Source organism: Cuculus canorus, chromosome 4, assembly GCF_017976375.1.
Source record: "Cuculus canorus isolate bCucCan1 chromosome 4, bCucCan1.pri, whole genome shotgun sequence".
NCBI classification, from domain to species: domain Eukaryota; kingdom Metazoa; phylum Chordata; class Aves; order Cuculiformes; family Cuculidae; genus Cuculus; species Cuculus canorus.
Window position 1 is genome coordinate 13,901,547 of NC_071404.1, and position 16,842 is coordinate 13,918,388.

General features: G+C 37.5%; 1 protein-coding gene across 14 annotated transcripts in view; it reads left to right on the forward strand.

Annotated features, from left to right (window-relative positions):
• Positions 1-16,842, forward strand: part of PPP2R2C (protein phosphatase 2 regulatory subunit Bgamma) — a 199,484-nt gene that overhangs the window by 140,817 nt on the left and 41,825 nt on the right. For all 14 annotated transcript variants that reach the window (XM_054065194.1, XM_054065200.1, XM_054065196.1 and 11 more), the window contains 2 exons: positions 3,378-3,490; positions 5,027-5,204. In XM_054065194.1, coding sequence (XP_053921169.1) covers positions 3,378-3,490; positions 5,027-5,204 — 291 coding nt within the window. The remainder of the gene's footprint in view (positions 1-3,377; positions 3,491-5,026; positions 5,205-16,842) is intronic.

Genomic DNA, 16,842 nt, shown 5'->3' on the forward strand with positions numbered 1-16,842 from the left:
ATATTATTGCTAATAGGAGATATGCAGATGTGACACAAGAGGAAGAAACTGAATGGAGCCTAACACACACAGGTGTCGTTCAGGGAACGTTTGGACAGCCACAACCTTTACTGCTGGTGATGCATGAGACAAAAATATTCAGTTTTATATCTTAGATCTCATTGTAATAAGAAAATAATTTTGTCTTGTAGAAGTTTGAGCGTAATTGGGAATTGCTGATAGAAAAATAGTGTAATCTTACCTTTGGGAATTGATGCTTTAGAATCAAGGGATTACTTCTAGTTAAAATTCATAGCAATAAATAATATTTACATTAACTTGGAGTAGATAGCAAATTATTTTGTGTTTTGTAGTGTGTTTTCCCTAAAGTTGCCTTTGACTTTTTGGGGGCACAGTTGCAATATTTGAAATGAGACATATTTGTTATAACTAGATGAGTAGTGCTAATGTAATAATTATTCAGCTAATTATGAGGTTTGGGAGTTTACTTCTGCACTTCTCCCTTCTAGTTCAGATAACTTTAACTAAGAATGGCTTCTTCCAAGGACATGATACAAAAGAAGATAATTAGAAGTAAACCTTTCCTTTTTTGTTTTAAAGTTTGGTTTTGGAAACACTGAGGAATGCAGCCCAGACCTCAGATATGCTGCATTTACAGTTGGCCTAATAGACCTTTATATCAGTTTTCTGGTTGATATACAGTATGGGAGGGGAGAAAGGAAGAAAATAAGCATTCTTAGTGTGGCTGTGGGTTAATCCCATTGCAGCCAATACTGAGCCAGCCTAGGACCTGGCAAAGGTTTGGCCTCTGTTTTTCCCCCTTCTTCATTCTGGAACATGAAGGATAAACTGAATTCTGTTGAATTCCTTGCTGTCTCACAGATTACCTGTGAGAAGGCAGTGGCAAGGTATATCAATTCCGTGCCCATAAAGGGGATAATAGTATTTTCTATGACTTGCAGAGAATGAAGGCATTATCTGTCACACGTGCTCATATTGGGCAGATTGTAGAAACATCTTGAGTACTGGTTTGTATTTACAAGTTTCTGAGCCTGATATTTTAATGCAGTTTTTGATAATTTGCTGTCTGGCAATTTAGGATCTGAAGTACAGTTGAGCACAACATCCTTTCTTTCTGCAAGCACAGGAGGACAGTACCCATTGAATTTGCTGGAAGGAGCATCCCTCTGTTAGGGAGCGTGAGGGGAATGTCTGTCTAAATCTCACCCTGAGTATATGAGGCTTGACAGGTCTGCACGTGCCCAAATCTGTTTCTGTCCTTCTAAGGAGAGGTTTTGTCTGAGGCTGTTCCTGCACAGGTCAACTTTCTCAGACGGGATCTTGGTTCCTTTCCAGTTCACACATTACCAACAAATCATCAACTAAGCTTTGATTGCTGCATCTTAATTAATGGAGACAGAAGGAAACCACCAAGGCTTTCAAATCCCACTGTGGATTTGCAGTGCTTGCAGTTAGCAAATTTCTGGTTTGCGTTGCAAACTGAGCTGATTCTGTAGTTTAATAATAAATTATTAGGATTCATTGGTATCTTTTGTACCAGAATACATTGGGGCCACTTTTGATGTGAGTTACATCGGGTAGATCAGAATTTGGCCCATACTGATCCTTTCGTCTGAGGATTTCAAACTGCTTACAAGACATAATTTAAACTTCACGAGATACCCTTGAGACTGAATGCATACTGAGCCTCAGAGAGATATTTCTATATTTTGTGAAATATAAGTATGCTCAGAATTTCTAGGGAGTTTTTAAAGTCCAGAGGCAGATGAAGGAGAAGAAAACCAACACAAGCGATACCCTTAACAACTAATAAAATACTTTTCACTTAGGAAAGGGATAGGTTTATCAACCACAGTCAAGACCAACAGTTGAAATTTTTTTGTGCTTTTTCTTACCATTAATTTTGTAGTTGCTGTATTTATACATTTCAGAATAGATAAGCAGGAATGCACTATTTACATGTGAAAAATCCCAAGTGCATGACCTGTATGTATTTTTAGTAATTAATTAATGTGACCGATACCAACAAAATGTGTTGAATATTTAAATGGAGCTCTTTAGTTGCACATTGAACTAACCTCTTGTTCTGTAGATTGATCAACCATAATATTTTTGTTGCTTTAAAATTATTATATTGATATCACTAGGAGATGCATAGTAGTAAAAACACTCTCAGTAGCGGAGGGATTGATTTTGAAACAAAATGGTCAAAGTGCGAGTTACTATAGAAATGAGAATCAATTCATCTATTCATATATTCTGCCTTTAAAATGATTTGCACTAGCATTTGAAAGAAGTATTTGGATCAGCCGCATCAGGGAAATAAAGTGGGACGACATGAGAAATCATGCAGGAACTGAGGTTAATGAAAGCTGTGGTAGCAGTTGAAGTGCAGAAGCTTTGGAAAGGTTTTGGCTGCTTCATGAACAGATGAACGGAACAACTGTTAGAAGCTGGGGGACAGATTTTTTTCAGGAGAAGAGTTGTCATTGATTTTTCAGCCTGGGGACTGTTAGGGTTGGCAGGTTGGGTGTGGATGATCAACCTTAGGGAAATCTGCAGCTTCTGCTACAAAACCAAGGACAAACTCCATCTGAAATGTTGGAAACATCTGTTTATTGGCTTCAGAGGCTCTTTACTAAACAAGAGGCATCCTTATTCTGTCATCATATGCTTCTCCCACCATGAAAAAGGGAGAGTTTAGATTTAATTCCATTCCAAGTAAGATTAATATATATTTTTTCCGCGCTTCTCTCTCTTACCCTTACAACACAATTCTGACAGTTTTTTTCTCAGTTATTTCTCAGCTGCTTTCCTTTAAGAGAGAGAAAGGTCTCATTTTTCACCCAGCCTTTCGTTTGCTGAAGCTCTTGATTTTACACCAGTACACCACTGCCTTTTCCCACAATGGGCCAGGCAGGTATCATTGGTCTGTCTGTCTACTCCAAGCTTTTCTTGTGCTGTTTATAAGTAACGTAGCAAACTGGCTTTAATATCAAGATTATTTCATTGCAAAGTCAAATTGTCAAACTGACATTCAACAGTGAGCACTTAATGGTTTTGATCTGTTCCACCTGCAAACTGCAAAGTTGGATACGAGAGCAGCATGTGCTCTACATGCCGTACACGGTCTGTCAGCTGCCAGGAACCTCTAACTCAGTTTGAAGGTGTTGGATGTGCTTTATGAGTATTTTTCTCTCTACAACATTTTCTCTGTGTGGAAAACAAAGCAATCCAGACCGTTTCAGCACAGGACTTGCTGAGGTGTAGAAACTTCTTTAGGGACTATATTGTGAAAGGTGAATAACCACATTGAGAATTCCTACGCTAATAGTTGTTTGTCTTTTCTTTTAAAGACAAAACAATCAAGTTATGGAAAATTACTGAAAGAGATAAGAGACCGGAGGGGTACAACTTAAAAGATGAAGAAGGAAAGCTTAAAGATCTTTCTACAGTAACATCACTGCAGGTAAGCTGCTGTCTTTGTCCAAAATGCAATTGTTTCTGTATGAAGAAGGGTGCTAACTCTGTAAAGATTTAAATATGTACTTAATGCTAGGCACATGTATGTGGTTGTTCTCTTTGAAGTTTTAGCTGACTGATGATGGTCTCGAATCTGTCGCACATTTTCAAGCCACAAATGGTTTATGATGTAGTGACCAACACAAATGTTTAGATAGTTTATGTCAGTTTTATTCTCCCTGATAAAATTCTCTCAGCGTGACTTCACGTGCTTTGTGCTTTCACACATAATGTCAGCCTGGTGTGCTGGAAGCTTTCTACTATAATGTTAAATGGTGTTCTTGCCTCATTCAGAGCAACTGAGTTAGACAGTACAACCAATTTCAGTTTCATCTTTATTTCAGTAGTATAAAAGAATTATCTCCTATGTGAAGAGTGGGATTTGCAATAGTCTGTGCTCCCAGTGAACGAGAGGCTCTGCATTGCTGAATGGATGCATATATGATAATGTAATAGATTTTTACTCTGGGACTTTAATGGCTGAATTCACTCCAGGTAAAGGAAGTGGAAAACATTAGAACTGGAATACTATATTATATAAGCGGTAGTGTTTCATTATTATTGAAAACAACCCTTCAAAACAAGTCTTCAAAACAATATTGTCTGTTGTGATAAAAGGCACAGTGTAGAGATGATTACATTAATGGAACATTTATCTGTTCTGCATGATTAGGCAAAAAATCCATTCCAGATTGCTTATAGTATGAGAATTAAAAGGCTGAGTGAACCATTGTTTTGTTCCTTTAGTTACAAGCTTACCTCAAAGTTTTAACTTCTGTGTGTTCCTTTCTCAACTGTCTTGTGCACAGATTGTTTCTGATGCGTGTTCAACAATGTCGAGTAGTCCCTATCATGGACAATAGCTTTATAGTGTTTAATGCATTACTGATAAGGAAGAAAATGTCAGTATCTAGTTATTGAAACATGACATTGAAACAATGAGGTTACAGTGATGAGTCTGTGGTCTTGCCTTTTCAATAGTATGAATGTATGTGTAGTATGTCAATACACGTTAGCTTTGCTTTCCAAGACTTCATTTATTGTGTTTTACTGTGATTATAACATCCAATAGCAAAAGAAGTACTGTAGGTGGTTTACAACTAACAACAAACTCTAGCAAAAGCGAAATGTAATGTTAGGCCTGCAGTGCTTCTCAGAGCTGGTGCTTCCTGTGTGTGTGGTTCAGTATCTCCTGCTGTGGGACTGGCCTGTTCTGTGGCAGCTGCCAGTGCCTCCCTTCACACAGTACAGGCTTTACATTGCTCTGCCTGAATCTTCACAGCTCTCCTGTCTCTCCCTTCCTCCTTGGCAGGAATTGCCTTGCCCAGCAATTCATCCATGGGGAAATTCATCTTGCATACACTGTTGAGACATTTTATAATGTCAAGTCTTGGAATGCATTCTCTCCATTGAAACTCTCATCATCCTGGCTAAAAATTAAATTCTTATTCCCTTTCTGGTTTGTGTGTTGTTTTTTTGGCAGGTGCCTGTATTGAAACCTATGGATTTGATGGTAGAAGTCACTCCCCGGAGAATCTTTGCTAATGGTCACACCTATCATGTCAACTCAATATCCGTCAACAGTGACTGTGAGACATACATGTCAGCGGATGATCTCAGGATTAACCTCTGGCATTTAGCAATCACAGATAGGAGCTTCAGTATCCTTTATTGTGGTTCCTTCCTTGCTCAGTGGTGATAGTATTAGTGGGTCTTAAGAGAGCTGTTTTAAAATGTTCTTCTGTAACTTTAAAAACGTACCTTTACTTGTTAGAATCCCTGCAGTACTTGTAACAGAAAATGGTCAGATATTGTAAGAGACAGCTATGAGGTTGCAAAAATTGGGGAATTTTGTGTGAAAAATGATAGTCAGAGCTGGTTAATAATAAATAAATAGGAAACTGATGCCAACTGAATGGTAACAAATAACCTCACTAGAATACACTATACTATTACTTCTTGGAGACATTTCATGCTGAACTACTTAACTTTGTTTTGCTAAAATGTCAGTCCTTACTCTTACCTGTCCTTACCTGACTGCAATCCCTGTTCTCTATGATCCTGCTTCCCAGAACCGTAATGCCTGACATGTGCACAGTTTGGGTAGAGGCTCAGCTGCTCCATGTTAGGTTTTTTTGTCTGTGATTAATGCAGGCTGTGCTGTATCAAGTGCTGGCATCATGCTGAAGGCTGTGTTGTGGGATCATTCCATTCATCTGTGAGGCTGCCCCTTGCACAGCAACAGGGTGGCTTGGAGGAGGAGTAAAAGAAAATGTGACCAAGAAAAGTCATTCTCTGCAGAACAAGTGTTTTGCAAAACATAAAGGGACCAGGAAGCAGAGGAACAGGTTATGGGGCCGGCTCAGAATGTTATGTTCCTTTGGTGATTTCTTTTTAAGTATTTCAAAAGGAGTTAGAAGAATCTGTGTGGACTTGTATGAGGGACTATTAGATGTCAAAGTGCAGTTGACCTACTAGGGGCAAATTCCTAGAAGAGAGCACGAATATAATGGGGTGTTCTCCCTGTCTCTGTTGATTGTTTATATTTCTTCGTTCATAGGACAGATCATCTGTGAAGCTTAACCCATGCTTTGTTAATATCTCAGGAAACATTTTGATTAAATCAAACAACTCTTAAGGTACTTAAAAAGCCACTTTTGCAGGATCAAATTATAGATGCCTTTACCCTGGGGACTGCAGGGACTATGTCCTCAATTTGTTTCCAAACTCATTTTCTTATTCTGTCTTCCACCCATCTAGGTTAAACAAGCTAAACGGTGCCCTCTTTTATAAGACTGTGTATATAGGATCAATCTACATGTGACTTTTCAAAGCACAGCTGCATCTGTCTTTGATGTCCTTTAGTAGAAGAGAACACAGTGGGAAAATTGTTTGCCAGCATGCTTGTATGGTTTAGCAGGGTGTCTTCTCACAGTATCCCTCTCACCATAACTTCACCTTCTAGTCTTGTATCTGTCCTGGACACGTTTGTAGGTGACTACTGTGTGTTCTCCTCTATCATGTATCCTCCTCATCAAAATCAGAACAGTGAGTCAGACCAAGCACAGCAGTCCCTGTATGTCTGTGTATGATAACCAGATTACATTCCAGAATACTTATGCAAGTTAAGTCTTTGCTTTGGCAATCCCTTTCATTATTTTAACAGCTGTTTCATAAACTATGGATTGTCAAGGGAAATGTTTCTGACAACTTTTTAAAAAAACAAATCAACAGTTATTTTAGTTCATGAGAACAGTATGAGTTTTTATTAAGTCGTTTGCCATGCTAAGAGCTTACAAATAGAATATTAGCCCCAAACAAATTTGTATACCCCAAATGCTTGTAATTCCTTGAAAAGAAAATGTTTACTATGGGAGTTTTGATACCGTCAGAACAAAAGTATTGTGAATATGGTAGTGTAAAATAAGTCTTAGCATTTATGCAGAGCTTTTTTATCTTCGTATCCTTTGTATATGTTGATCAGTTTATCCTTATGAAAGACTAAGAGGATGGTAGATAGATGAATTTGTCTACTGTTTTGTGGAAATTGAGGCAGACAATTTAAAGAAATTGCTTATGAAAACTATAAATTTCACAGCCCTGAGTAACATTTCATTTGCCCTTTGTATGAAAGCACTTGCATGCAGGCTTGAGAAGCACTTGATCACCTGTGATGTCTCAAATTCTAGCAATGTACTAAGAAAGAGCTGAAAAACTGACTTAGTCTTGTGATCATAACTACTGCCGTATGTCTTTATGGAAGAGCATGGATAGCAAAATTATTTGAGATAATTTTATTTGAAAAAAGTGTTTCAGAGTTTGTGACTGAATCATTGATTTAACTTTTAAAACTCGATACAATTTATAGTAGCATGCTCAATTTCTGAGTATGTTCTGTGAGTGATATAAGGGGGAAATTAGGAGTGTGTTTTTGAGATTTAGGATGGGAAACTCTTCGAGTATTTGAGACAGTGGTTTGGGGATACTTACGTGGATGTCTTCGGAATAACACGGTTTCTGTCCTGCATTGGGATACAGTAATCACTGCTGTCTGTCCCATAAAGAAACTACATTTCAGTCCTACAGAAAACCCAGCTATGTAACACTTCTGGTAAAAACATTGAGTGAGCTGGTTGCCATTAGAACTGGACGTATTAAGATGAAAAAATTCTGCCAAGCAAACAATTTAAATTATAAATGAATGTTGCTGAGTTTAGTGCCTTATGCAACATGGAGAGAGAGGCGGGCACGACAGGGCTGAGGCAGTTTTAAAAATGCATGCTTGGCATCTTTTTGCTAGATGGAGAGATGGAAATTGAGCATCTTACTGTTATACGTGCAAGACTTCATTCCTTGAAATACATGTTTAAAACAATAAATAGAAAACATTTTGGTTTGAAGTGGCATTTGTTAATAAGGGATCTGGCAGTGATGTGTATTTGTCTTTCTCCTTTCCCTCAGAGGCAGCACTGCTGCATATAATGAACTACAATCTGTTTACCCAAGAGGCTGGTTGTGACAATGACACAAACAACAAATACAGTGGTAGAGTTTCTGGACATTCAGCTCATATTTTAACATCTTTCCAAATAGCATGGGAAACACTGGAGAAAGAGTGGATTAGTGGTGATATATCAGGGTGTTTTTCCAGTAAAGCACTTTGTCTTGTAGAATTTTGTTTGATAACAGTTGTGTTACAAGCATTGTTAGCAGTTTTACAAATAACTGAGAATTGTTCATTTCTTTGAAAAAGAAAACACAAAGCAATGCAGATCTTAAGTTAATTCTCTTTCTGTCTCCTTTGAAAAATATTTTAAATCAGCTTTGCAGTATTTGACCAGGATATTTGCCTTAGGTAAAGCCTTAGGCAAATAGAATGCAATTAGTGGTTTTCTGGTTTGCCTTTCTATTAGCATAAATATTAGCTAGGGTAAAAAGCCAAAAAAAGAGTTTTATGCTGTGGCTGTGTGAATTTTCATGTGGAATATGCAAGACTTCTGTACATTGCTTCCTGCTTGTAAGCAGTTTTGATCAGTATTGTGTGGGCAGGAGGAGGAGAGAGTAAAGGAAGGTAACTTGGTAAATAATTGTACATAGGAAGCTTTTCTTCTCTAAAAGGCTTAATATATTTGGTTGTGTTAGGGAGAATGAGTGTCAGCATCCTTAACTATAGATGTTATTCTTCACTGGAAAAGAAGTGAGGTAAAGGTTGCTCTATTTGTTAATGTTTGGTCTGAAATGGCTTAGCAATGTTGCCAGTAGCTTAAGCCTTTAGCTAAGTCATCTTGGATGTCGTGAATGAGCAAATAGGACTGCTGTAAGCATGCTGATAAGGCTTACTTCATGTCAGCAGCAATCTTTGGACTATCTAGCTGTACTAAATATCCTTTATGAGAATGTATTTGGATCGCTCACAGAACTATGTAGCTCATAGCACTTGAACTCCCTTCATTTCCTGGTAGCACACTATTTCACTTTAGAGGCTGTCATGGCATTGCTATGGAAACAACATCACTGTTTCCAACATGTACTGATCTCGAGACTCATCTTGACTAAAATACTCATTTCTTAGTCAGATCAATATAGTCCAGAGTTATCCTGTTTTAATAAAAAATTCCTTCTTCCGTGTCCCAAAAGGGTTAAGTTAATTAGCAAATCACCATAGGGCCTTCTTACTGTCTAATGTATTCCAGTATTTGAAGAATATCACGAAGAGCCAGATCGTTAGGCACTTGATCTTGAGGAAATCAATTTACTTAGGAAGTGAACAACAACAACAAAAAAAGAGAAATAGGAAAACCAAAATAAAGTGGTATATGGATGGAGACCAAGTTTGTGGTAACCCATTGTGCCATTGAATATAGTGCGTACACAGGGCACGTATAGTGCTCTGGGAGCAGCGCCCAGGCTGGGCAGGATGACTAGCCTTACAAAGTACCTTTGCACTTGAATGCTGAACTGGAAGCAAATCTGCAGTATTCTCTTGGCATTTGTGGAGCTGTAAGCTGGCGAGTTTGTGCCCGTAAGTGAGATAAAGTTGTTTCCATAAAAATTCTTGAGCCAGGATGACTGTGCACAAGCAGTATACACAAGGATGCATTTTCTGTGCTCTCAAAAAAATGCCTTTACTCTGTGAGAACCCACTGCCACCCCCACCTGCAGCACTGGTTTCCTTAAGCATACAGTTTCTGTTTGGGGAGATGGCAGACATTATTTCTCTTCTTTTGAGAGCTCTGTATGGTACATTTTAGCACTTCCTATTCTATCAAGAAAAATTCTGCCAAACTGTAGCATGTATTTAACAGATATGTATTGTACCACAGAGTCATACATTATCTAAATTGCTATGAGCAACATTGGAGTGGCTTTTACTCAAATTTCTGTTCTTTTTTATTCCTTATTTCCCCGAACTCTCTCCTTCTGCCACATGTATTGTCTCTGTCTCTCTCTCCTTCAAAGCAGAATTAAGATGTCTGCAAAGCTAATATTGGGTGTGAAAGAAATAGAGGGTTGCAGAGGTACTATGTACCCTATTTTATGTTTTGGCGAGCTCTTTTGAAGTGTAGCTATTGAGAAACGGTTGCTTTGCTTTTCTAAATAAAACACCCCTACATGAACAACTGAGAAAAAAAAAAAGCTATTTTCAACAAGATTATTAGATTCTGGATTAATGTAATGCACTCTTTAGCCTCCACATTTTTCCAGCATATAATAACAGCCTTCTAGTAAAAATAAAGAGTTGACAGTAGTAAAAATAAAGGTTTTGACACCTAACTAACCTCTGAGTTCTGTCAGTTGGACGATTTCTGTGCATTAAGATAAGTGTTGAATTATGCACTAATTGAGGAAGACTAACAAAAATGGTGACTGAGGGCTCCAGTGCCCTATCTTGCAAAGCCATAGGGAAGAGCAGTAGATAGAAGTAAATGGATTTTTTTTTTTTTTAAAAAAAAAAAGAAAAAATTCTATTGTACGAAACTTGTGAATTTCATGCTAAGTATCAGTACTTAACAGTTAAGTTTTTGGCCTGCATTGCCATTTCTCATCTGCTGATAATTGCATTTTCATGATAGAGAGATTTCCTCCTCTGTATTACTGCAGTACTTGACATACTTTAACACAATTAAGTACTTTGCAGCAGAAATATTTTAACATAATTTTATTAGAATTTTGAGGTTAGTCACTCCAAGCCTCACTTTATACTTGATTAAACAAAGACTGTTCGAGCTAAATAGATCTGCTGGAGTTTCAACCCAGAATCTGAATGCTACCTGGTGAGATCCCATTTTCCATTATTTCCATCCATACGCTAATTCTACGTTAGATATAGTGGCAAGCTGCTCAGGAGAAAGAAATCCTGTAAAAAAGGTAATGGAGATGAAGAAATAGTAGGAAAATGGTTTCATTTTGGAAAAGTAGGTCAATGTATCTTTGCTCCACAGAGGCCTATCGATCGCCAAAATGTAATGGGATGGAATTTCACTGAACACCAACAGCAGTTTTCAGCTAGAGATCACTTGCTTTGATGGAGAGAGAGAAAAATATAGTGTTTAAAAAAGAAAAGTGACAATTCTAAACTTGCAGAAGGAAATCAGAAGCAAGCTTATGTTGTCCACTGAAATGAATCTTTACATTGCCAATGTTTAGCATTTAGTTTCTCCCAAGAAATTTCCTTTTAAGTTGCTCTTATCTGAAGCAATGGAATTTTTTTTTCTTTTGAAAAATGAACTGTACTAGATGGAAATTCATGGTTAACTTTTTAGCAATGATTAGTGATTAATTTCAGGGTTTTTTAAGTGATCCAATTTTCAAACTCTACAAAATGGCAGTTTTTTATTGGTTTGGCCTGTTAACTTTATTGTTAACTTTTGAGATCTTTCAGCTTAGAGAATTTGTGCATTAAAAATAAATTATTTTGAAATTGCCTATCCAATTGTAGAATCCAAATCACCTGGAAACTTGAAGATCATTTACACTGGTGTAGTTCAGTATTTAGTTTTACTAAGATCATAGAATGGTTTGGGTTGGAAGGGAACTTGAAGATCATATCCCATGGGCAGGGATATCCCACTAGATCAGGCTGCCCAAGGCCCCATCCAGCCTGGCCTTGAACACCTCCAGGGATGGGGCATCCACAGCTTCCCTGGGAATCACTACACTTGCTGTGAAGAATTTCTTTTTAATGTCTAATCTTCCCCCTTCCAATTTAAAGCCATTCCCCCTCGCCCTATCTCTACATGCCCTTGTAAAAAGTCCATCCCCAGCTTTCCTGTAGCTTCCTTCATGTACTGGAAGGTCGCTATAACATCTCCCCGGAGCCTTCTCTTCTCCAGCCTGAGCAACCCCAGCTCTCTCAGCCTGTTCTCATAGCAGAGGTGCTCCAGCCCTCTAATTAATTATCTTCATGGCCCTCCTCTGGACCCATTCAAACAGCTCCATATCCTTCTTATGTTGGAGACTCCAGAACTGGACACAGTGCTCCTGGTGGGATCTCACGAGAGCAGAGGAGAGGGTCAGAATTCCCTCCCTTGACCTGGCAGCCACGCTTCTTTTGATGCAGCCCAGGAGAGGGTTTGCCTTCCAAGCTGTGAGTGCACATTGCCAGCTCATGTCGATCTTCTCATCAACCAGCACCCCAAGTCCTCCTCTTCAGGGCTGCTCTCAATCACATCACCCCCCAGTCCTTATTGAAATCACGGATTACCCTGACCCAGTTTAGGACCTTGCACTTGGCTTGTTGAACCTCATGAGGTTCACACAGGCCCACTTCTCCAGCTTGTCCAGGTCCCTCTGGATGACATACCATCCTTCTGGTGTGATTGGAAACAGGTACTGTAGCTCTTATATTGTTCTTATTCCTAATGCTGAACATTTCAACATTAGGAATGTGTCAGCAAAGCACCATACATAGGAGTGGCAACAGATCATCTGTCATATACGAAGGCTCAGAAATATGGAGAAGCTTCATAAAGTGCTGCTGATGTGTCCACAAGAAAGTGCTGTGTACATATTATGGTGCTTAAAGGTACTTCAGAGAATTATTTAAATTGCGAAAAGTAATCCCTCATTTCTGGAAGGATTCTTTGCGTTAAGAATTATAAGCCATTCATATAATCTTTTACAGATACCCCAGAAACCTAGAGGATAAAGGTCTGTTTTGTAGTGGGGCCCAAGATGTGTTTCATATCTTATTAAAATTTTCATGCTTTTTCTATACTTAAAAGCTTAACAAATACATAAACTTTATAAATTATTTTCTGAGTTGGGCTCTTCCATACATTATTTTCTGCGCTTTTTCAATTAATATTGTGGACCTAGAAAAGAAAGTACGACTATACTGCAATAGTTACTGAGGAGGAAAGAAAGAGTTTTTGTTACTAGCGAAGTGATATACATATACATTATTTCTTGTCTAAAGTGCTGACCCATTCTGATACTCTCTTTTCAGTTTCCTCTTGGTGGGCTTATTCGAAAGTATATCCTTGATTGCATGAAAGTAAAAATAATTTTGTGTTTTCTTTAGTTGTTGGGAGGGCTTCCTCTCTATGCTGAGAAATTCACAAATCATGGTATCTGAAATAAGCCCCACTGGAAATCATGTCACAGATTTGTGGTCAGGTGGGGTTAGAATAGCTTGAATTTTCAAAAAACCAAATTTCTTGCATGATCCTAAGAAATCAAAGAGCTAGGAAGATGACTGAATCTTTGATAATCAACGTAAAAGGTAAAGTAAATTTAATGAGTATTTTTGAAGAGAAAAACAGTATTGTGAAATGCATTTTGGCCTCTTTTTTTTCATGAATAAATTTGCATTTATTTTATATGATAATTGTAGCGTAAAGCCTCAGACTGTGATGGTTTAAACAAAATACAGCAGCAACTTTATTTATGTTAAAAGATTAACTGCACACCACACCTTACCTATGTGTACAAGCATAGAAAGGCAGAGTTCCACTATCAAAACTATATATGCATTGTAAAAAGAATTTTTTAATATACATTGAACTGGAAAAAGACAGCTTTTAACAGAATAAAGCCCAATCATCATTTTAATGGAGCTGTTAAGCAGCTAGATATCGGTGATCAAATAAAGGCTGATTTTTCTTTAAACTGTTTTAGATTCTGTAGGGGTCCACACTAATTGGATATGTAATACTAGATAAATAATAATTAAGAAGAATTTAAAAGGAGGAAAAAATTCTCTTGACTGTTAAGACTGGGGATCACACTGGCTCCGTGGGTGTGTAGTTAAACAATGCATCAGGCACTTTTTCTTTGTAACCACTGTAGACAAATGTGGCATAAAGTAAAGAATTATAAGCTTTAAACAAAATCTCACGTGACCACCAGAATAAGGATCTGGTAAATAGGAACGTATAACTGTATATTGTCAGCTCTGAAATGTATAGAATCTGAAGAGTAAATAGAGCCTTTCATGAACTCTCAACAGACAGGTTTGTAAGAAAAATTCTGTGTCCCTGTGCAAAGTGCCAAGAGGGAGCTGCATTTCTGGGATCACCTAAAGGACTTTGTCTTGTAGGCCCTAGCTTAGATACAGCTTCTGCAACAGGCATCAGATTGGTTCTTCTGCTTCTGTTGAGTTAAAACTATATTTCTTAGAAATATTAAAAACATTATTTCTAATGTGGTCATCATCTGTTCTAGAATATCTTTATTGAGTGCAGTTTTTAAGCTTTACAGAGCAGGAACAGTCTGTTTATATATTATCTTGTGCAAACTGCAGTATTTAACTACGGTCATTCAAATAATAGATAATATTCATAGCCAATAAGGTTGTGTGAGTGGGACTAAAATGATTATTTGTTTTCAAGAATTACAAGGAAGTCTCAGCATCTTTTGGGAAACTTTAAGTCCAGATTTAGGGGGCTCTGGAAAACATGAATAAATTTGCAGAAGCGGTCTTTCAAGTTTTTTGTTGAGTTTTGTTTCTTGCTAGAGGATAATTTATGTTCCTTATCAGAAACAATAACTTTTTAATTATTCTCATCACCATTAGTTGACTCCTATCTCAGAGTCTGTCAGCCGGTCAGAGAGAACAGAATGACAGAGCTCATCTGATAGCCAAAGGAGAGATATCAGAGCTAGTTAAACATTATTTTAGCATTGAATCAGTGTCTGAGAGCCTCCTGCCAGGCAGCTGAAATGTACATTGCTGCAAAAGCAAACAGAACATGGCTGGAATGTCAGATATCAGTGTCTTCAGGGCATGGGATAGTGCTATAAAAATGTTCCTTATCCTAGCCATCCTCCAAAAATAAATAAATTGGAAGAGTTGAGCCTGGCTGTGAAAAACTAATTATAGCTGAGGCCTTTGCATTCTTGGCAAAGACCAGTCTCTTGCTTTTTCTGAGGTTGCTTTTAAAGAAGTTAATTTAAGGTGATTTGAGCATAGCTATAGCCTTGGGATAATTACTGCACTGCAGATTTATTGTTTAATAAAAATATTAATTTGTGAATCAGAATACATAATTTTCTTACTTATCACTCCTGTCCATACACAACTTGAATGAATAAGTATGTGATTACGTTATCCTTTTAATGGATTTCTTTATCTAACCCTCTGTCTTCTCTAATACAGTTGTCCCCTAGTAGAGACCCATTTAGTTGCTGCCAAGGTAAGGAAAAACATAGCCAGAGGCATTAAAATACTCTTGGTTTTAAAAACTGTATGGTGAATTGCTAAAAGGAAAAAGAAAATTGACTGGAGCTGTAGCAGAGGGTAAAGAATAGTGAGAAATCTCAAGCCCATAAAAGCCGTTTCAGAACTCTTTAGTAGTACATTAAAGAACAGCACTGGGATTTTGCTGTATTCGTCTGTTTATAGAGTGACCTAGGCAGCACAACTATAATACTTAAAAATTTACAGTAGGTACAAAGATGTCTTTATAGGCATCTCCATAGAGCTAATTGCTTTCCAATGTAACTGAGGCTGTTATTCTTCTGATTGTAGGAAATAAGTTACTATATTGTACCAGGAATGTCCTTTAAAATACCATTACCTTAAGCTTTCTCAAGCTTATTGCTATCAAAATGAGAAAGAGAACTTAATAGAGCTGAAATGAACCAAACAGATTTCCTTTTTTACCCTAATGGTTTATTCCATTAGAATTTTTAGGTTTTATCCAGAATCTGAGATCCTTAGCAAAGAGGGACTTGGAAACTGTAGCAAGAAATATTAAATTACAGATATCACGTCATGGAGCTGATACTCAGTTAGGTAGCACTCATATTTTAGTGTAGTGTGGCTGCAGTTGATGAAGTTATTCCTGTGGAAACAGGTAACAGGATTCACTCCAAGATTTATTGTCTTACTAATTTTATTTCTTCAGTTGATGACTTTTAATTGGTATGGTGTCATTGTGGAAGCTTTTAAATTGCATGCTTTGATTTCCCTCTGAATTAATTTCTCACTGAGGCATTTTAAAAATGAGCCATTCTGTATTGTCACAAGTGCAGGTGGTGTATCCAACTTGAAAAACATGTATTGTGAATTTATTGAAAGTTAGACAAAAAAAAAACATTTACTCGGGTCTAGGTACAATTATACGAAAAGATAATGTATAAATAATTTAATCAGCTTTGCCAGAGGGGAGAATTCTCTTAAATGAGTCTAATTATTCTTGTTCCCATGTGAGTTTGGACTTGAAATCAACCTTGCAGAGCACAGTCTTTTGCAGAGTATTAACGTAAAGAACTAGAAAGTATAACTTGCTTTGCTTATTGTCTAGGATCTTTTAGCTTGAAGAGTGTTCCATACAAGAATAGAGATGCGATAAAAAACACTCATGTGATCATCTCGGGTATTGTAAAGATTGCAATGTGTACTTCAGTGTACTGGTTGAGTCCTTAGAATCTGAGACCATGGAAGCTTTTCTCACTGTTGAAGTAGCCAGAGTATTTCTCGTTAATATAGACATTTCTCTTTTTTCTGTTGTAAGACATACTGGCAAGAACTGCACTTTAGTAGTGCCATTGGGTGTGAAATCGCAGTGGTTAAGCGAGGTTACTTTTAGGGCCTTTGGAATAAAAATGCTCTGTAAATAAAGGCAATATTCACTTTAACAAAGTTACAACACCAGACTTAAGAATAAGTTTATTTTGACTGTTCTCATACTGACTATAAGCTATGTGACTTGTCTGCAATCAGTGTTCTGAAAGCACTTCAAGCAAAAAAAAAAGGCTGTGAATATTGAACCCCTTTGCCTTTGGATTATAATCCTGGTGTTTCAAACTCCTGGAATCCATATTTCTCTGCAGTGTTGACAGACCAAGCTGGTG